General features: G+C 32.0%; 1 protein-coding gene across 6 annotated transcripts; it reads left to right on the top strand.

Moving 5' to 3' along the window:
- The first annotated feature begins 207 nt into the window (after positions 1-207).
- LOC105334165 (uncharacterized) lies at positions 208-12,011 on the top strand. 6 transcript variants are annotated; one of them, XR_010711809.1, is made up of 7 exons: positions 208-471; positions 733-765; positions 1,043-1,157; positions 5,097-7,531; positions 7,649-7,684; positions 9,256-9,294; positions 10,724-10,880. XR_010711809.1 is itself a non-coding variant. In XM_066078524.1 (5 exons), the coding sequence occupies exons 1-5, from the start codon at positions 7,442-7,444 to the stop codon at positions 11,521-11,523; spliced, it is 591 nt and encodes a 196-aa protein (XP_065934596.1). In that variant the 5' UTR covers positions 7,235-7,441; the 3' UTR covers positions 11,524-12,011. The 6 variants fall into 6 exon arrangements, 3 of the variants coding, with proteins under 3 accessions (XP_065934596.1, XP_065934597.1, XP_065934598.1); XR_010711808.1 differs by having other exon boundaries at positions 5,097-7,547; XR_010711810.1 differs by lacking the exon at positions 9,256-9,294.
- Positions 12,012-23,100: the final 11,089 nt, after the last annotated feature.

Genomic DNA, 23,100 nt, shown 5'->3' with positions numbered 1-23,100 from the left:
TTATTAATTAAATTAGCTATTTATAAGGATTTTCAAAAAGAATCAGTTTATGACTGTGTGAGATTTTGATTCAAATGTATATCACAAAGTTGTGAGAGTCGTTTCACTCTTTGATAGTTACTGTACATTTAATTAATCTTAAGACCTAGTTAAAATATTACTGTCTTCTTTCATAGAATAATTCATTAGCTTGTACACCTATCCAATGTATCATTCATGTTTAAAGTGCGTTACAGTACCAAGTTTCACACGAGTTTTCACATATCACCATGTACTTATGTACATAATTGATACATCTCAACACATGAAGTGGTTTAATCACCTGCCAACTTTAACAGGGATTGGAACGATGTATCGAACATTCAGTTCCGGGACCGATTCTTATCAGGAAGTACATTCTACGAGTTATATCAATACACTAATTGTGGGTAAATTGGTGATCAAATTCGGATTTTGATATATTTTAAAAAGGTACATTTGTATTCTTCTTTCAGTGTTGTTTTGATCGATACATAAATCATCGAACATTTTTTTTTATTGTTTGCAATTTGCAATTATAAGTCGAACCAATGCCGTTTTGATAACTATGAATATTAGGCAATCGTTATTTATTAAATTAAGTTCAAAGATTACTTTAACGACGCATTATTTTTAGGCTAATTTTGAAATTTTTTTTTACTAATTGATTTTAAAAGCGGATGTACATGTTATTTTCATGTTTGTTTTTCTTAGCCCAGATGACACCTACACAAACAAATTGTTCGAGTAAGTAGTTCTGGTGAACAAGGTTTGTTATTTTTTTTGTGAAATAATTTGTAAAGTCATGTTAAAGTCGTCCAGAATTATCTTATTTGCTTATTTATGAGGAATAATAATGAGCTTATTCTCATAGATTACATGTTAACGTTTATGGTGAGTGAACACATGGTTATGATCGGTATTTTAAGATGATAATAACATGGATTAAAAGCAAATTACATTCTAACTTGGGATATTTGACGACTTATTTCATTGTACACTATTTCAAAAACTTTTCTTCTAGAAAACTGTACAGAGTCCTCAATATATGGTGATTTGCAGCCATGGGCCATCCTTGCAGCGGTAGCCATTTTGTTTCTTCTGTTGGTTGTCAACACGGTTTCAGTTATAAAGAGAAGGTACTCTCTCTCTCTCTCTCTCTCTCTCTCTCTCTCTCTCTCTCTCTCTCTCTCTCTCTCTCTCTTTCTCTCTCTCTCTCTGTTAAATGTAAACCAAAAATATAATTTGATCATTTAGAAACAAAAAAAGTACAGCTGTATATTATTCAAAATATTGTTCCTTTTTGTGCCAATTGGTAATACTAAAGCATACTGACACAACTTCAAAAGGTCGAATACATATAACTTGGCATTTCCTTGCAATAAAAATGTGTGTAAAGTCCTTGTAACCGGTAAATATGAAAAGACAAATGCACATGAGATACACGATTTTAATTGATAAGGAAGTTTCAGAAATGAATAACTATCGATTCTAAGTTGTTAGGTTTTTTAAAACCAAAAACTTTATATAGTGTTCCGGAAGTTGCTTATTTCTTTATATAACATGAATAGATAATGGGGGCAGTATACCTAGGTATACCTAGAACTAAAAAAAAATCTTACCTACCAAATTGTTTCCCCCAAATTATGAAATTCCTAGTCCGGGGGGCTAGTATACCAATTACTACAATTTTCAATATCACTATTAATATTTCAATCTTTTTAATGTTAATTTAGGAACAATTATGTTTTTTATGAAAAAAGTTGAAGGGGGGGGGGGGCTGAATCCTCCCTGATGCTTAGGCCTAATAGTTAGGTCTAACTTTGCATAAACCAGCCAAGCACTTTAAATTGGTTACCAGGGTTATCAGTTGCTCAGTTGCAGAGACTTAAGTTTAAAAATAATTGCATAATTTTATCTTCTTTAAGCCATGAAAGGTTAAGGTTAAGTTAAGGATACAAACCAACCAGGATTTATTGGTTAATATAATATATCGGTGGTAGATAAAACATAATGAATTGGATTAAGAAAACCGTTGAAAAAGTGGTTGTATGTTTGCTTTTTTCATATCTATATAAGCCTAAATAGGTTATTTATCAAATCAATCAATAATAATTTTTTTAAAAATCATAAATATAGTATAAATATTGAAACCCTTTCCTATGGTTTCAAAGTATGAATATCCGAAACATTAAAAATAATTGGGTGATTTTGAAAAGTTTCCCTGCTTGATTTAGCAGTACTTCTAAATTTGTACTGCTGTTGTTAAAAAAAGTGCTCCAATTTTCATAACCTTCAAACGGGGGAGTAGTTCTTTACCACAGTGTTTGTGGGTTTTAAAATGTATGAGTTTGTTTTTATAGAAAATCACGCAAAAATTCTTACTCTTTAATTACCTTCATAGCAACAGCATTCATTTATTACACAAAAAAGGTTTGGATGTAAAAATTGCGATACATATATAATTAAGATTTATTTTCAAAACCATCAAAATCTGTTAGTTAAATTTTCATGATAAGCTGATTTCTCGATAGTTACCATGGTTATATTATAACGAAAATATGCATTACTTTACTTTTTTAGTGTTGTGAAAATTAACAATTTTAGATATTTACTTTTCCTTAATAATTGGCCAACTATTGGAGGTTTACTTAATAGTGATCGTTGTACATTTACTTTCTAAAAGGGAAAAATAGTAAACGCAGGATTTACACAGCACAAGAATGTACTTGTACAATCATAATATCGCTATATTATTGTGAAACCAAACCCCTTGAATAATTTAATCTATTGATCTTTGATTGTTTCAACGTTTACAACACTCAAACATTTAACTATATCAAGTTCATCTATATAGCTTAAGTAGAATGTAACGATCGTTATATATTTATAAATTGATGTTAGTTCAAACATATAGCCAATTTAAGGTCAATAATCATTTAACTTTTCAAATTCTTCAAGGAAATAAACAAGGTTAATGACGTCAGATTTAGTTGTAGATATATGTAACTGAACCTGTGATATTCTTGTATACATAATAAAAGGAGACCTACTTAGCCACTTAGTATGTAAATAAATTTACTATCACATACATTGATAAGCTTATAGCAAGTTGCTCTTGCCGTACTCATATTATCAAATATTTCATAATTTTGTCAAATCTAATTGTTGCCCACTGATAGGTTAACTTAATACTATCCTGTTTATGTTACACATTTTTTTTCAAATGTTGCAGAATTTAGAATGCACTTGCTACGGGTGTAAAGTTCTTGCGTATAGTTTCTAATTGGAAAACTGAGTAGTTTTCAGAAACTACATTCTTTTTCCTGCTTCCTTATCTGATTTTGATAGACAAACATCACCGAACCATTATTCCTTGGTTTCATCGTTTGCCTCAGTTCAAAAGTTAGCTCCACGATCTCAAGGTCGTGTCCGGTTAAAAATATCTCAAAGTCGCTGATGTCATATATAGTCATGGAGATCAATTTTTGTGGATTTAGTTAATTTAAGAAAAGTTTGATGTCAGTAGTCTTATTAAGCATTTGTCACACTTTTTTTTTTGGGGGGGGGGGGGTTCGACTAAACAATAAAAAGTATTTAAAACAATAATTGGTGTTCCATCTTTGGACAGTCCTACAAGACTTAACTCTGAAAATTCGTCCTCAAGTTTGAGTGCTTGTCGCTCTTGCAAATGTTTATTTCGACAACTTATCAATATTAACAATAAACAAAACATAAAATATGAATGCATCGATATATATGAAATAGAAGCACAAGCTTTAACATAGTGGTCTTCAGAGTTGTGGCTTTTCTGGCATATTCTATTCTTCAAATAAAATCTGCAATATATATATAGTCATCTTGCAGATTCTATTTGAAAAGTAGAATATGTCAGGAAATGACGGTTGATTCTTGAAATATTCGGAGAAGGTGTCAAAATATTAAACCGAGTTTAATCTACAGTGGGATTTCCGTTCACTGATCAGTACTTGGTGGTACATGATCACGCCCAGTGGTTGTCAGCTCAGTTAAGTCTCTTACCCACACACTTTCCACGTGACCCGAGCTAGTTCATGACTTACCTTCTTTATTATAACTCACCAAACGATGTAGAGCACACATACGTCATCATATACTACAACCTTTTGCAGAGAGTTGCATTAAACTCCATCCCTCTTTGCTCGGTTGACCCTTCGAGACAACTAAACTCGCTTTCTACATTGAGGTCAATTTTTCAAGGTTTTGGCAATACTGAATGTAAATGATTACTTATGCTTAATAAATGTAACAAAAGTGTTATTTGTAAGGAAAAAAAATGTGGGTTTTTCAAATGGACTTCAGTGGGTTTATGCCCCACGTTCTTTGATAAAATACAGCCATGACGATGGGATTGTTGAAGCCAGTATATTTGCTTCAGCAAAATCAAAAGCAACACAACCTTTAGATACAATAAAACTAACAGAAAAAAGTAAATCTGACAAAAAGATTTTAATTTCAACATATCTTTATTGAAAAAATAAGAAATTGAGAAATTGCAAATAATACAACTTGACAGTATAATTTCCATACAGTCGAAAATATTAAAGCAAAAAAAAAAAAAAACATACAAAAAATTAAACTTGGTTAATGTCCTCTAAATCCCATTTCAAGCAGTCTGTTGAGGCACGGACGAACCGTGGAAGAACAATCATCACATTACTTTATTATACTGATGACTGAAAAATTATGGGATTACATTTATGATTAAATAAATCTGTTTCATCTTTTAATGAAACAAATCACTTTAAAACGGTCAAATGACAATTTCCGAAAATTAATACTGAACGCTGGGTAAATCAGAATAATATGATTGATATTTGACATCAATTCGACAAAAATAATGAAACAAATATAAAAACTATGTATTGTACCTATTTCTATTGAATCAGCTTGTTGACAGTCTTGTTGGTCGTCTTTGGTTGTAGATTTAAGCTCATTCCACTTCCTACTGACGATGTTTCGATATGACAAGGTCAAACAAAATTAACTTTTTAGAGTCGAAATGTGTATTTTCATTCTGTTAGTGTTTCATATTTCAGGAATGATCACCGCATTGTTGAGCGATACCTAATGTCACTACATGCGCTTTTTCCATCTGGGCGGAACTATAATGAAGTTGTGAACGAGGAACAAGATCCTGAAATTAGAGTAATATCCAAGCGGGTACGGGGCTGTGGAACTGCCACAGATTACGATGAGATTGAAATGATAGGGAATCCTAGATATGAGTCAAATGATGTAAACGAATGCAAGCCTGTAAAAAAGACAGAAACAGAACATGAATCAGAAACAGAACTTGATAAAGAGATAGAACCAGTCTGCAATACGGAAGAAAGGGAAAGGCTTAGTACGGAACACGCCCAAAGCAGGGATTCAATGTACTCCCTGCAGCGAGAGGTGCTGAGTAGTAACCTATAGTCAATGGACGTACACAGAGTTATAGAGTCCACAGTTGAATTTATGTTATACGGTTTATAGTTTCTGCTCTGTCATTGGACGATTTGTGGTGGTATATAAGACATACTACAAGACTTTATGTCGAATCCTCCTGTGATCACTAAACGCTCAGAAGTTCTTTTTAAATACTAGTAAATGTGCCGTTGACATTCATCCTAAAGAAATTTATACGTTACACATTGCAGTGTTTGCACAATACATTGGTTTCCTTGGTTGCATTTGTTCGTTATAAGAACTATCGGAATCACAACGATAAAGTCATTTTATGTCTACTTGCAAACACATCGTTAGATAATGTATCAAATTTAGCAAGGAAACGTGTTTGCAACGCTTTAAACCAAACATATATCTAGTTCTGATAGGACAGACATTCAGTCACCTAGAGAAGGAAATGTTTGTTGACTCCATTACTTTGTTCAATCCGAATGTGAAATAGTCAAATGTGAACAGGAACTTTCGCAAAAATAACGATAAGTAAACAAAGGTGAAAAATAAAAGGGTACATAAAAACAGAAGACAATGAAGTTACCGTTTCCATTATATTTATATGTAAATAAAGTTGGGAAATGGAACATCTAGTAAAACAAAAGCAATATCATTTATTGAACAGTGACGATACTAGGGGTTTTGAAGGACGGTGCAGTCATGTTGTTTATCGACACTGTATATATAATATATTCTTTACACATATTTTAACATATATAAGATGAGTTTTTCTATTTAAAAAACTGTATGTCTCATTTGCTTACAATGATTTTTCAGAAATTTATATTATTATTAAAAGTATTACATCAATTTTAAGTTTATAAAAGATTTATTTAATCAAATCATTTATGCCATTGTCATTTGTCATTTGATAAAATCACATGATCAAAAACCTTTTAAAAGTATGAAGATTTAAGTTACACTTAAAGATTTGATTGTTTAATTGTTGCGTGCGTTAACATGTATAAAAACACATGTTATCTGTCAATCTGCTTGATACTTGAATTGTTTTCTCGATTCAGCTTTCATCATCTTGTATAGATGGGTGATCTTTGTCACTTATAAGAAGGAAATGAGTATCAACCTGCCTCATTTTAGACTGCAATTACATATGCACTTTTTATAAACATGTCTTTCCTTCCTCCTTAAAAAAAACGGAGTGTAAACTTTTGACTGCAAATTGAGCTTAAATTCTTTTTTTTTATGAGGAAGCTGTAATGTTAACCCTGCCAACTTGAATATGACATAAAAAATGCAAAATAAAATGTTATATGAATAGTAAAACAGACATACAAAAAATAAAGGTACAAAAAAAGATCGTTCAACATTAAATCATCATAACAAATTGACGGGTTAGCCGGTTGCACTCCTTGGTTTTGTGTTTTATGTACTTTTATCTGTTTTATCTACTTTAAACTGCATGTGGACTTTAAAGTACCATAAAATGCGCCACAATACAATATGTATACGCTAAGTTTCAATGAAGAGATCGACTTTTTGTCTTGTTTTAGTCAATTTCTTATCTTCCTTTAATTATTTCCTTACGTACACTCTGCGGGTTTTTTTTGAATAGCGTCCTATGGTCTGAAGAAATGTTGCGTAATAATACCTTTCTTACAAATTTGACCTAAAAGCTAAGAGATGGTAATCAATATAAAGGAAGATACTAAAGCGAGGAAATACTTTTTGGAGGCTTGGTTTACATTCAACTCAATATACACACTTTGCTAGATTTGTCGTTCATGACGAAAAGCCTGAATTGGAATTGTATCTATACTTCCCCAATATAAAAACAACAATATTTTATGAAATCACATGATCAAAAACCTAATAAAAGTATGGTGCTTGATTTTCCTCCTTCGGACTAGTACACGAGCTTATAGTTCCTGGTCACAGTTCTCGCTTTGGCACTGAGAAAGTAACAATACATGTACCAGCACTCATGAAAATGGCTATGTATACCTACTGTGTGTCGTCGAAAGCTCGTGACTTTGTGCTTTTCTTAGTGATAAAGTTTCTTGGTTTTCAGAAGGTAACTTGCAATGATTGTGAGTATAACAGTTTAAGAACCAAAGTAAATATTCATTTTTAATCGTTTTTTGTCAAAAGAACATTAAGTACGAAGGGACTTCTTTTATTTTCCTATTAGCAACAACAACGGTTTCATTTACCAGCAACACATCAAGTAAGTATATATTATATTAAGAAGCATTTGTTTACTGTGCCATGTTAATTTTTCATTTGTACTATAAAAGTTATTAAATATATCTATCGAACATGAAAGAGTTTTTTTTACTTACTAAATCGGATTTGGAATTCCTAGTGAATATCAATGAACATGAATTCTCTAAGCGCATATTTTTCATAAAATAAGATAATGCCAACTGATTATGATTGTTTGAAAAAAAAAATCTTATTTAATTGTAAAATGTATTTAAATTTATAAGAGATTACTTTACAATATTGTAGAGAAAACATCCTTTTAGTTTTTTTAATACATTTTCAATCAATATTTGTAATTTCATTACTGTATTGATTGGTGGTGCCAATTTAAAACAAAAAGTTTGGTATATTATATACACGTACCATGGTATAGGGGAGCAGGTGGCAGTGTCTCGTTTCACGATAAGATAGTACATTTAATGAAGCAGAAAGGAACAATTTTATTTTTGAATTAAGGGAAGTATGTTTAGATATTTGAAATCAAAAATCAATTCTTTTAGAACGAACCCTTGTTTATTTTAAACAAAATCATACTGAATCAAATCTAGAGAATATGTGAATGTTTTCTCATGATTATATACCCTTGTCTGTTTAATTGTCCTATATTGTACTGATCTTATCAAAACGTTTTTAACTTATATAAATTTTATTCTCTCCCAATGATACATACATTATAGAGTAAATTATATAATACTGCCGTAAAAATATTATTGATTAGATCTACTCCTGCAGCACACAAATTAAATAATGCCTTTTCAGGAAAAAATATCAAGTATATCTGCATGAATTTTCGATACACTTAAGATGAGAAATAGACCTTTGGATTAAAGATGTGTCTAGTTGAATATTCAACTCTCTTGTTAGACAGACTGAACGGTTTTGATTTGGATTTAGATTAATTATTGACAAAAATGTTTACATATATACACAAAAAGTACGAAAATGCTTATATTATATATAAAAAGTTCAATGTTTAAAGGTTATGTAATAGAGATTCGCTTACTAAGAATTATTTTCAAGCACAAAAAAGTAGTAGGCATCTTCTGAAACTCATAAATATGTCCCTTTTGCATATTCAAGTTCTATTTGTAGAAAAAATAGTATTGAATGAATTTTAAATGATTTAAACGATTTGATTCATTCTTTTATTAATCATTATCATGTGGTTTGGTTTTTGGTGGGGTTTTTTTATTTTTTAGTTTTTTTTTTGGGGGGGGGGGGGGTTTGGGGGGGGGGGGTGACGTTTAGAACCATTTGAACAAGGCCTTGGACTTTCAGTAGGACGTAACTATTTCTTGCGCCAAAACAAATTAAAAATGAAACTGGCCTCGGGTGAAATATACACCTATTGAGTAGTCTTAGCTCAAAAGCCAGACAAATCCTGTTGATTTTAAAGAGCAATGGCTGAGTGGTCTAAAATGAAATAGACAGGCCTACGTCACATTGCAGTTTGACATCAACTTCCAAAAGTCTAAGCTCTTATTAAAATGGTTCTATTTTGTTTTTTGGGGTTTTTTTTCTTTTTTTATGTAGCGTACCCGAGCATCTTTACAGAGTCCACAACAGGCACAGGTTTGCAGTTGCTATACATGGATCTATGTCAATCTTGCTTATTTTGCTTTCCATCCGATATTGTCTTACGTTTCAATATTATAAAATCGCTGTTTTGATCATTGACATTAAACAAAAGTAAACTTTCTGTAAAAAAAAAAAGTGCAGTAGAACAATAAAATTAGGGAGGAAATAGATCTATTTTAGAACTGTTGTCTTACTGTCCTTCACACAAACTTAGATTGCTGTCAATAATTTGTTAAGATTAGAGCAAATTATTATTATCAAGAATGTAAATGGGCAAAATTGAAGTCGTTCGTGGGATGTCCAAATACAACAGGCATAAATGAAATTATTCAATATGTGTTAGCATTAAGAGTGTTGTACCCTCTATAATAATTATCTGGCGAAATTTGGTGTGGGCAGTACATTTGGGCGTCGAATGTTCAAGCCGTCCCAGGAAATCGGGCATGATCGTTCGTTTGTCGCAGTTTTATATTGGGATTTATAGGGACATCCGTGCGTTTCGTCCGTATCAATTACTTAGTATGCAGCTGGAACATTATTCTACTTATATACCAGTGTTGTACTTGTTTTGATTTTGTATTTTGTGTTGTTGTAACACAGTTTTGATAAAGCTTCCTGGTGTCCTAATGAGAATTCGGTATAAAAAAATAACGTCCAAAATCAAATTATAAACACAAGATGAGGTAATGCTAGGTAATGATGAGAGAAATTGCTAATTAGATGCAAAATTTTACTAGACGGATGTTTGAGCTGTAAAACTGTAGCAGGCTCAGAGACATACCCGGATATCCCGATTTTAACCGCGTCAAGCGAACGATTTCCAGAATATTCATTGAGGAGTAGGGGTTGTTAAAATAGTTTAAAAACTTGTAAATATATTAATAACAATGCAAATAGCAAATAGAACTATGGCCATTTCACTTTTTACTATATGAGTTAAAAAATACGATAAATATTCTTATACTTATAAACATGGCTACTAAATATGACACAGCCACATATGAGAATAGCTAGCCTAGCGACAAAAGTACATTTTCAGAAGGTATGATGGGAATTTGATTTAAAAATTATATCTCAGTCTCAATCTAAAGGTACATGTAATATCTGAATCAGACCTGTTGACAGTCAACTAAACAAGTCACATATAAATCAACTGGTCAAGACATTATACAGTAATTAGAAAACACAATGAATGAGCTTGAAATTGTTAGAGACTAGAAAAAGACAAATTCTATCATTAAAAATAAGAAACAGTTCTAGCTTTAAAAAAATTTATGTAATGTAAAAAGCTTTAAATAAAATGAATGGTTGCTAAATTTGCTTATATTAACTCATCTGAATTAACAGTAACAGTAAGAATTCTATAAAAGCTATGATATATGTTATACTACGTGGTAAACTATTGTTCTATATTTTTGTCTAGATAATATTTCTTTTACGTCTACCACCTCCCATATTACGTCTACAGAAGAACCCCCTGAAGATATCATTGACATAATACAGCCCTACGTCATTGTAGGCGGGGTCGCCGTTCTACTTCTGCTCCTGATCGTCAATTTCGTATCTGTTGTACAGAGAAGGTAAGTCTGCTAGTCGTCAAAAAGGTGATAGTTTTGTTTTTGTTCTGTGTTACAGTATGGGTGGGGGAGAAAGGTGCTTGTTTTTTCTGTATTTTTCCACAGGGGCTCGTCACGAAGTTTTTTCAACCTTTTATATTTACCACCTATATACAATAAAATACACGTGCTTTTTATTGTATAGAGGTGGTAGATATAAAAGGTTGAAAAAACTTCGTGACGAGCCCCTGTGTATTTTTCCGAAAAGTTTCTGTAGACTTTGATTTAAGAGTTAGAATAACATATATATATATATAAAGAAAACTCTTGTCGTTGCCAATGAAATATGCTTTCTACTACGTTGTTTTTCAGTCTTAAATAATTCAAGTGAATTAATCATTCATTTTGTCTTTACAGAAAAAACCATCGGGCTCTTCAAGGTTACCTTTTGTCACTCCATACATTAGTTCCCTTGCTCCGTAATTATGACGACATCCCCGATCGACCTTACGGAGGAGGACGGAAAATGTCGAAACAGCAAGTGATCGAAGAGTACGATGAGATTGGACTGTGCAAGCGTCTATCTGAAATCCGGAATTCCAAAAAGACAGAAGACAGAAATACGGTGTATTCATTACAGAAGGAGATATTCAGTAGTAATTTGTAAACTGGACCAACGGTTGGAAAACACTGTTTTGTTTTGTTTGGTGGTCTGATATACTTTAGACTATAGTGTTATTGAAGATCGTGGTTGAATGGAAGTTGAATTATCAAAAGCTAAAAGAGTATTATTTTGTTGTGGCCATTACAACCTTCACAGGAGGACAATATCAGTTATCAGACGGGGAACCATTTTATTGGTTTATAATGTATATTATAAGTATTTATTTCTTCAGTTGTACATTTACATCCTCGAAAAAGAAATGGGACACATTTGAAAATTATAATCAAATATGTGAGAAAAAAATCAAAATGATCCATATACACAAGAGACATACATGTTGTAATACATATGCCTTGCTATTTTTAACCTGGGGGTGTTTCATGTTTAAACCGAAGCTGTTTTAGATTTGGTTTCGGTATCATAGCTTTACACGAATGTTACTTACATGTACATGAATAGACAATTGTTACCATTAAACGTCCGTTCTTTCATGAGGTCAATTTATATTTTGAAAGACCCTCACCATATTTTTTCATTGTTTATTTTTTACATACTATTTTTGTTCTGTATTCAAACATTCACAGTTGCTTGTATGTTTCAATTATTTTGTAAATATGTGTACGTCAAATAAAAAAGGAATATTATGTTTAAATTCCCAATCATCGTCACGTTGACAGAAAGTGGTCGATGATGTGAAGAAATAATTAAACACTGGAAGTTTAAGTACATGTTATAAAGATTGAATAAATAAAAAGAATGGCCAGCAAAATACTTGTAACCGGAAGTGGATTTATAACTTTGAAATTCAACATTTTGTGCTATTAATAAGAGTTCGATCAATCGATCAATCAATCAATATAGATAGATAGATAGATAGATAGATAGATAGATAGATAGATGAGAAAGACAGGGGTTATTTTTGTACGGGGTCATCTTATGCATCCTGTGTTGGGATTTTACCCTCCTTATTCCCCCATATTCTTTTATCATGCAGAAAGAGAAACATTCAGTGCTGTTAAATTATTGGACTGATTTCATTGAAAACACAACTTTTAGTGGTGTTTTTGTAGTGTCTGTTTGTTAGTGAGCGTATATTTATTTAAGTTTAATCTTTTTCGATCTCAACATGATATTTACAAATATACTTGTGATGAACTTTGTTTTTGACACTGAACTATATCCATCAAATATTATGACAATTCATATTAAATTATATGTAGCAAGCATTGAAAACAAGGAAATTAAATAAAAGATATTTTAAGTACTTCAACTAATTTCAGATTATAAATTAAAAGGAAATTTCAAGAGAAAGATAGAAGAATGCGGAAAATATTTAACATTACCCGCTCTCGTATATTATACTTGCGATACAATACCAGGTAGTAGTAAATATTTTGTTACTACCGTGATCACAATTTGTTGCTATAATTATACCATGATTTCCTCTAAAGGAAGAGGAATGCATGGAAGAACAAATAGAATTAACGGATCTAACTAACAAAACGTCCAATGTCAATGTTTGTATAATACTAGTTTATACTAATAAATATAGTCAGTATATCCTCGTTGATGAAACTGATTAATGTTTACATATCACATGGTCACTGGACTGGTCATTTCATATTCCTTATCTTGTCATAATATCTACTGAATATTGTTCCGTGTTAAAACTGTTATTTTTTTTTAGCAATTAATGACAAAATGGTGGCAATAAATTTATTGAAAACAATGCAATCGTCCAGTATGAATATCGCTGTTCTTCAGCAACGAGTGTGTCTAGGACCAATGTTGTTAACAACAAAGAAATCGTCCGTTGACCATTCGTGGATTTTAATTCAGCAAGGAAATCGTACTGTTCAAGTATCCAGTTTGCTGGTTTTCAACAATCTCTGAAATCCATGTTGCATACTTCCTCCCTTTTACTGCATGATCTGGTATGTTCCCGTTTTTCACACATTTGAAAATCAGTGATAGAAAAATGTGTGCAAAACGGAAATTTCTCCAGACATGGTGCTGTTCTACGGTAATAAAATTGTCTAGTATCCATGTTAAAAATCGTTCTCTGTTGTTCAGCAATGAAGTCTTTCAAAATACTATAGTATAGTACATACACAATGTTGTATATTTCGCCTATTAAATGGTTCTATATCAAAGTCTTCAATTCTTAGCGATGGAATTGTTCACTACTCATGTTGATGTACATGTATTTCAGCAAAGAAATTAATTTTGTCGTTCTTCATATTTAAAACAATGTAATATCTCTTTTACTGATACATTGATTCAGCCATAAAATCTTTCACTGTCACTTGTTGTTCTTCAAAGTACATGTATTCATATCTTCTCTCTGACATAAAATCGCGTTATGTCCGTCTGGCTAACTTCGGGCATTATTTTTTTAGCTATGAAACTGTTCTTTATCGTTTCAATCAATGATGTTCTTTTTCAAAATAAAAAAAAGACCATTCGCAATGTTCTTTTTCAACAAAAAGATCATTCTTTAACCTTTCTCTTGTTTTACACCAATGAAATCACATGTTGTTATTCTTCAGCAACGAGTCGAAATTTTTCAGTATCCATCTTCTTATTTAGCTATTAAATCGAGTTGTATTCAGACTCTGTTTTTCAGTACAGTTGTACTTCAGCAATTATAATTTGATATGGCAGTTGTGTTAATAAAATCTATTTAATAGTATCTTCAGCAATGAAAACAAATTCAGTCAAGTATAATTAAACGACGATGTGTCAACAATGCTATTCTACAGCTGCAATAAAATCGAAATGCATGAGGGTAACTGTTTTTCAGCAACGCAATATATGCAGTTCAGCACCACGTTACTGTTCCTTAGCAATGACATCTTTCACTACACAAAATGGAAATGTAAAAAATATATAAAAAAAGACTGTAAATTTACATCATAGAAAGTCAGAGCCAATCTCGCGTATGTTTACTAATCATATGTGCTTAATAATCATAGGCAAACTCTCTTAATTTTTCTCGTTCTCATGGATAATTCATGTGTTATTCTGATTGACTATTTCATACTTTCATTGTGGGCATACATTATTTTCAAATCATTTTCTCAACCTCTACATTCCGGGTTTAAATTATGAGATCACTCGCTATAGGTGGTTTAAAAAGTAGAAATTTTAGAGTCGGAAAAAACGGAAAATAATGTTCCTATTGTAGACTTTAGATTTAAGGTATTTTTCTTAAAATTTACAGAGCTATATAGAACGGTTTTACAATTTAAGACAAGAAAACAAAATGCATTCGATAAAATAAGTAACTTTGTCACATAAAACGATGAAAACTCTTTAATCTTTCTTGTATGCTATAATAATCAATGTTCGTTTTATTGTTAAAAATTGATGTAGAACAAAATTAGTCACCATAAAAGATGGTTAAAAAGGGAAGAAATGTCATGTGGTAAATTTTGAATTTACTGGGTGGGTGTAAATACAAAATTTACAACATGACAATTGTATTTACACCCACCCAGTAAATTCAAAATTTACAACATGACAGAAATACCACTTTGTAATTATTTGACTCAGTATTTGTTTGGATGTTGTAAAATTAAGTTGATTCATTTACGTTTTTTGACATTATTGTCTTAAATAGGTTTCCAATTTTATCCGAAACATAAACATTTAATCTGCGCTGGCCTAGATAAACAATGTGATACACAAAATGTAAACCCGGGATGTAGAAGTTGCGAAAATGATTTGACAACGGGTTAGTGTGGATTTTTTTTGCGATATATGGATGCATTTATGTTTAAAATGTAGAAATAATAGGTCTGTTACGAAAATTCAGTGAAACTGGAGTCGAAACATGGCTCGAAGTGTAAACCGTCTTTGGTTCCGACATTTACACGTTTTCCAGAATCAAAATATGAGGGCTTGTGAAGAGAAGTGGATGTAGGCTATGCCTGTCCACTTCTCAAAAGAGAATAGACATACATCACTATCGCATTCATCACGATAACGATAATGATTTGGTGTATATTTTACATTTGACCTCTTTTTTGATTGAACATTGAGTAAACACTACCTTTTATTTATTGAGTTATTTTATAGCTGGAGGGTTACAGTACCGATCAGACCCAACCTAACAGAAAGTAAACCCCAACTAAAACCCTGGGTTTACTTTCTGGGTTCACTCTGGGTTTACTTCGGGTTTATTAGAGTGGACCCAGAGTAAACCCAAAGTAAACCCAGAGTGGACACAGAGAGTAAACCCAGACAGAAGTATACCCCTGAAAGCAGACGCTAACTGTGTATTCGGAATATACAAAGGGTAGGAATAACAGGCAGTAGGATGGTAAGATAAAATACTAGTCTGCTTCACACTTCAGTGCATACAGTTTACCTCAAGAGCAATTTCAAAGTAAACCCCGAGTAAACCCAAAGTAAACCCCGAGTGGACCCAAATTTTCAAAAGTAAACCCAGAGTAAACCCCAAGTAAACCCCAAAAGTAAACCCGGGGTTTAGTTGGGGTTTACTCTGGTGTTAGGTTGGGTCTGATCGGTACTGTAAATCTCCTGTCTTTTGTGTTAACCAATTTGCAAGCGAGATGATGTGGTGCTATACTCAGTACATGTCGATGTACATGTAAAGTTATACTAGTTTTTAAAAAAGCATGCATCGGTATTTGAGGAAGGAGAAGATAGTGCCTAGTCATATAGTAAAATGTTGATCTTTTTCATTATAAGAATTTTATTTTCAGTATATACAAATGTATTCCAAACAAGCTTGCAAACCGCTTTCCAGTACTATCAGTTCTTTGATTTTAGACTGATGAGCGACTGCTGGCAACACGGCTTAAAAACTGTGGGTGTGTAGAGCCACCTTAATGTTTAACCGCTGATCCTAGCTACATGGACATTAACATCTCAGGAGATGTGTAGATGATATTGCTGTAAATATAATTGACAGTTGTATGCACATGCGAGCGTCGTCTATTATTGTCCTCTTTTCAATTTTTTCAAGTAATTTGAGGACGCATTGTGTGTGGCTGGCTCATCCCTCCTATAGTTCCTGCTTCCGTAATAAACACCAACAGGTGTTTTGAGGGGACGTCAGTAAGTGCTGAAGTTCTGTTATCATGCGATCTGAAGTGATTGAAAATATATCGCCAGAAAACATATATAGAATATAGATTCCGGTAAACTATATAGTTATTTTGATACAGTTATTATTGTCTGTATCACGGTTCGTAGAACTGACTGGGAAGTGAACCATTCTATGCACGTGCTGGGAAAATTCTCTTCCATCCACTGGTTGTTATAGTATATTGTACATGTAATATAATTCGAATTCCTAGATTTTAAAATATTGAAAAAATTAAATTGATTTGATTGATACAAATCACAAGTGCCTTATTTAGATGGCGATATACTATTATATATTTTTATTTCAAGAACATTTTTAAATCTTCTTGCATATCACTAATGCCAATGGCGCATAAGGCGTCTTTTAGTTCGCAGTGTTATTGGTAGTAGGTATATGTGACTTGACATACATTAAAATAGTTCTGTAACAACTCAGTTGTATAAACTGATTTTTCAAACACAACACGAGGATATTTTAAGAGCTCTACTATATATTATTTACAATATGCAAGCCGAAAAATCTTTACTTTTGATTGTTTACATCAATCTCGGGAACAGCTAGAAGGTTGGAAAATATATAAAAATATGATGCCAAAAAAGCTAAATAACTTCTGAATTTATAAAACAGAGTCTTTTTCAATTCAGTCAAGTGGTTACTTTTTACCGATTCTTTGAAAAATTTTGTTTTTCAATGAAATATATACTAATACTGAAGAGAAAAAAAATTGATATACTTTTGGCACAATATTGGCACACTCATTTGCCAAACGTATGCCAATTTTTTTTTTAAAGTAACCATTTGACTGAATTTAAAAAGACTCTGTTTTATAAATTCAGAAATTCTCATATCTATATATATTTTCCAACCTTCTAGCTGTTCCTGAGATTTGATGTTGACAATCAAAAGTGGCCGTTAAGCATATGTTTCATTGAGTAAAAACAACGTAGATCTTAAAATATCGATAAAATTGTGGCAATTAAACTATTATAAGTATTAAAAAACCAATCGATTCAATTTTAACGATATACATTATATCTTACACACTTAAGGCGCAATCAAGTACAATTAAAAGGGTGACTAAATTGCTTGCACCTGTGCCCAATTCAACAGCAATAGAAAGAAAGTTATATTCTAAAGCTCAAATGTGTGTTTTGTACTGTGAGAATTGTCAACTAAGCAACTTATCAAAAATGTGTTTAAAATTTAACTTGACATTTGTTCAACATGTGACAACATATTTCGGCCATATTTTTAAGCCTCAAAAAGAACGGAATGAATAGAAACATCAACTGCGGGGGGGGGGGGGTTTCAGTAGCAGTCACTAGAGAGGTTGAGATTTATTTTTTTTTACGTTTACGGGTACTTGTAGTAAAATACCACAGGTGCTTGTGGACTACCCTTTCCCTTTTTCCAATTTTTTTCTTTTATTTTTTTTATTTATTTATTATCATTAACAACCCCTTATATATATCTTAAGTCGAAGATAACAGAAATATCACACTCGTTTTCCCCTATATATATAGGGGAAACGAGTAAGAGTATAAAATGTCACAGAGTCGTTCTATGAACTATATATGATAAGGGCCTAAAATGGCCCACTAAAATGAACATCATCATATTACTATCATTCTTTGTTTTCTTTGTACAGATATGTATGTGATATGTTTACATAATATTCATTTTGGTTCAAGTGCCCACAATTTAGAAATATGACATTGTAAAGACAACCTTTTCCCGCCATTTTTGCATTTTTAGCGTAAAACAGCTTGTTTTCAAGCAGTTTTTCCTTCCGAAAACATAGAGCGCATTCTTGAACAAATAAAATATTTTAATCAGAGATGTATCTAGCCAAGACTAATAAGTGACAAAAAAAATTTTATTGTTCAAGCATGCGCTCTATATTTCCCATTCATAAATAGATAAGAAAAATGTCAATTTTTGGCTGATTTTGATTGAATTATAGCGAGCGCAGCTCCGGAGCGAAGCGAGCTCTACCGGCAAGGCATGTGTGAATAGAAAATTCGGACTATAGTTGCACATTCATTCAACGGATTTTTTGGGCGTCAGTAAATCGGACCAGTAATGCATTGTTTTAATCGTCCCAGTAGTTCCCCGTAATCATGGCAATTTTTTTCACTTCACACTCTCACGAGAATCGGCAAGACAATATAAAAACAATAACGATGTATACGACATACAGTCAGTGCTACCGTCTAAAGTTCACGTCAGTACACTCTCAATCAAAAATAATCGAGTGACGTCACAAAGGTTTACACATTGATCCGATAGATTTTTTCGGCGTCAGTAAATTTTGACCCACAATTCATAGTACCAATGGTTTCCAACCTCACGTTCTCGTGAGAATCAAAGTTCAACTTTTGAGAAGCAAATATAAGCTATGTAATTTTAAGAACATCATACCATGCTTTTTTTAAGTAAATAAAACAGTATACTTCGCGTACTTTTATTTCTCAGGGGAGTTTTAAAGAGTCAGGTGACACTTAACCAACGTCAGCTTTGACGTCACAATAAGCACTGATAAGGGGAAATTACTCTAATTAAAGTTATTGTAAATCTGCTGAAATGACCAAAATCCTCTCAAAATCTTGCAAAGGCTAAGCTAAAGAACAGCTGAAGAATAAGGACATTTCTTCAGATACAGGAAACAGTTGTAAATTGCACTCATTGGGATGAATGCTCACATTTATTTTATTTCCTATAATTACGGTAAATTCCTGGAACGTACACGTGGCATCCCCTTTTTTAAAAGGGGGTGGGTGGGTGGATGGCAGCCTCATCCAAAAAATCTTTGCAAGCAAAAAGAAAAAAAAATCATGAAAATTCTAATCCTTCAGCTCTTTAGCAGTTCAATGGGTTCTTTATTTTCACTTGCATTTATTACATGCAAGGGGGGGGGGGGGGCGCACCATGTTCTTTTAATATGATAAGCAAATATTTTTAAGCGTAAATTAAAAAAAATAATTAAACATTAATTTTTTTTTTAAGTGGAGGGGGCAAATCCATGATAAGTCGATTTTCTATGTGTAAATTGAAAAAAGGGAAATATTATTTTTTTTAACATAGGGGAGGTGGGAGCTCTATGATGAGTCAAGTTTTATGAAGGTTTAAGAAAAAATGTCTACTGCAAAAAGGGGGATGAACTGACATTACAATCACTTTAAAAGAGGAGATACAGTGCAATGAATATTTATATATTAAAATCTTTATTATTCAACAACATTGTATCTGAGATTAAACTACTGTTCTACTTATAAATAAATAAATCATAACAAATCTTATAAACTATGAATAATGAAAATTTACGGAAAAATAGATTACGTTTTGTTTTATTTTTTTGCATTCAAATTTTACGTTGTTAATTTTATTTTTATCGATTTATTACAATTCGTTGTTTGATCACATGCTGTGCTCGCCCCAACGGTCGCACCGTAAAACATATTAGAAATGGCGTCACTTCTGACGTCATATACTGCCAGTGAGTGCAAATAAATCAAATAAATAGATGAAAAATATATTTTATATCAACTCTTCTAAAAGATTAGTTAACATTTTATTGTACCCGAAACACTTAAAAAATGGCGAATTATGGGGGCCAAATTTAACTCTTATCATATATAGTTCTTTCTGTTATTTTCGAATTAAGACATAAGACATATATAAATGGCTGTTTAATGATAATAAATAAAAATAATAATAATAATAATTATAGAAAAAATTGGAAAGGGGGGGGCGGAGGTGCACGGTCCCGTCCACAAGCACCTAGCTGTGTAAAATACTTGAAAAAATAGTACATGTACACCACCTGTACACGTACAATAAAAATGCGGTTGAGATTTATATTACCGTACGTGTGCATTTTACATAATTTAAAAAATGCCTTATGATGATTCTTTTTAATAAAATAAATGTAGTATGTTTTCACGATTGCAATTTCGGTCATATATTAAATAAACAATATATATCCGGAATCTGAATTTGGTAAAGTTTGGAAACTAGGAAATTTTTACATCATTTGAGCGCTTATTTTCTCGACAGCTTTCATCTACCTTCAAACTCTTGATTTAACATAGAATTTGTTTTTTTATCAACGTGCTCACGGTGTTGCAGTAAATTGACAACAATTGCCACAAAATGTTGTTGATGTACTATATGAATGAATCTGGTGACAAAGTTTACACTTTACAGGTAATATATGCAATCAATCTGAGCATGTTGGTATTGTGTAAAGATACATAAAATCACAAACAACCGTGATCTTAGTGACAGCAGTGCGTCTCGTGCATTCTTGAGAAAGTCTGAATAGGTTTATCATGTTTAGAGTTTGCAGAATAATCCTTAAAAGAAGTTATTAAAAACAATGTTGATTCTTTACATTTCTTTGAAAAGAATTTCTCTCTAAACCAAAAACACCTGACGGCTGTTGAAATACATGTATGTAATCATGTTTAGTTAACAAAGATACGAAATTTGATTTAAACCAACTTTGGTTATTGATCTCCTGTCTTTGCGCTTTCTATTAAAATGAAAATAAGTAAAATTATATTCAGTTACTTGTTAATGTATCATGAATGTTATCGGTTACAAGGATTATTTATAAACAAGCCTTAACAAAAACAATAGTCACACAGCAGAGGACAAAGTCTTTGACTGCTTCAAATTTTGAAAACAACAGACACACCCTAACAAAACTTCATGGATAAATTGATTGTATAAAGAAAAATAATACCACAAATACATCTAGGCTTTTAACAGTTAACTGTTTAATGCATAAGGATCAGAAAAAATGAATGAAAGTTGGGAAATTGATATCGAAGTATGCCGTATGTTGTGTACAAATTTTAAGATTATCAAGTACGATACCAGTTGAAAACAAATATCGCTGGTACATATAGCCATATTTATATATCACCATTATCCTTTTTTTAACAGAAGATGGATCCCATGGGACGACCTACCCTCTCAGCCCACCCTGCTAGATTTTCTCCTGATGACAAATTCTCCAAACAGCGAGTGGTGTTAAAGAAGAGGTTTGGACTTCTACCCACACAACAGCCTAAGGAGGTCTGTTGAAGAAAGACACAGTGAACAGATCTAAATATAATATGAAAATATAGGACAAAAAGGAGACTCTCTTGATGACACTGTTAATATTTTCCATTGTCTGTTTATTTTGTGTAAATTCCCAATTCCCAATTCATTTATATTCTCATTGTGAACATTTTTATCTTATCTGAAACATGCCAAATAAAATCCATCATCAGCCACTTTATTTCTTACCGCTATTTACTGCATTTAAAATATTTGTGCCCTGTAGAACTTTTGGTCTGTATTTGAAAATTCTCCTTTATATGAATCATTTACCCAGTATGATAAGTATTGATAATAATCCCAAAACTTGGACCTAACCAGTTTAATATACACTATCCAAATTTTACAGGAACAATATTTATTACCTTACATGATTTTTTAAATCTTTATAACTTTAAAAACTTTAAACTCAAATGGCCATAAAAGATGCTCTGTGCCAAGTTTGGTTGAAATTGGCTCAGTGGTGAAAATTATGATGGAAAGAAATGATGAGCACCACAACAACAAACCCCAGAATTTGGTAACAAGTTTTCTTGCTTCAACTCTTTAAAGCTTACATGTAACATATTTGTTCTATCAGATTGATCAAACTTTTCAACTAAGCATAAGAATGATAAGACACGTTGATGTCATATCAAGCTGAAAGCTCATGGAAATCAAAACCACTCAATCAATTCATTCATAGTTTATTGATTGTTTACACACAGATAGGTGATATTTGACATATATTGTGTTTGCGTAGAACATCCATGATGACCAAAATGCACTATAATAGCACAAGAGTATTGGCTTTGTCAAAATGGCATATAATGGTACAAATAATTAAATTCCCACTGTTTTAGACATGTTGTTTGAAGAAAAATACTAGTACATGTACTTGGAACAAAGAATATATTACTTATACATGTATTTCAACATAATTCTTATAAATACAAATATATTTCAACAATCATTTACAAAAGCTTTATGTTACAAACAAAATTATCACATGGTGCCATTATCACAATCTTATGGCGCACTAGAGAAGAAAGGACGGTTCAGATTGACTTGTACAAGTGTTTTAATTGTGACCACCAAATACATGTAGCACAATTGATAACAATAATCTGTCAATACAAGATGCTCTACTTTTGGCTGTAAACTCAGTTATGAAATCTTTGCAAATATTGAGTGCAACATAAATACTGTAATATACATGTACATACAAACACTGCTGATCATGTTGTATGAGTGATACATGTTTCTTTGATAGAATTAGATCTAACAATTTGATTCTCTTTGAGACAAATCAAATAATTTACAAGACAAATCCAAATTATTCAAGTTAAAAATATAAGTTTTTGTATTTTAAGAGA

The sequence above is a fragment of the Magallana gigas genome, chromosome 3, assembly GCF_963853765.1.
Source record: "Magallana gigas chromosome 3, xbMagGiga1.1, whole genome shotgun sequence".
Lineage (NCBI taxonomy): Eukaryota > Metazoa > Mollusca > Bivalvia > Ostreida > Ostreidae > Magallana > Magallana gigas.
The sequence above is the reverse complement of the archived record's forward strand: the minus strand, read 5'-3'. Positions and strand labels throughout refer to the sequence as shown.

Excerpts from the sequence above, each read along its gene's own strand:
- LOC105334165 (XM_066078524.1), top strand. The coding sequence starts at position 7,442 with ATGAAAATGGCTATGTATACCTACTGTGTGTCGTCGAAAGCTCGTGAC. Across the intron at positions 7,548-7,648 it reads GAAGGTAACTTGCAATGATT|CAACAACAACGGTTTCATTT; the intron begins GTGAGTATAACA and ends TTTTCCTATTAG. Across the intron at positions 7,685-9,252 it reads ATTTACCAGCAACACATCAA|TAGCGTACCCGAGCATCTTT; the intron begins GTAAGTATATAT and ends TCTTTTTTTATG.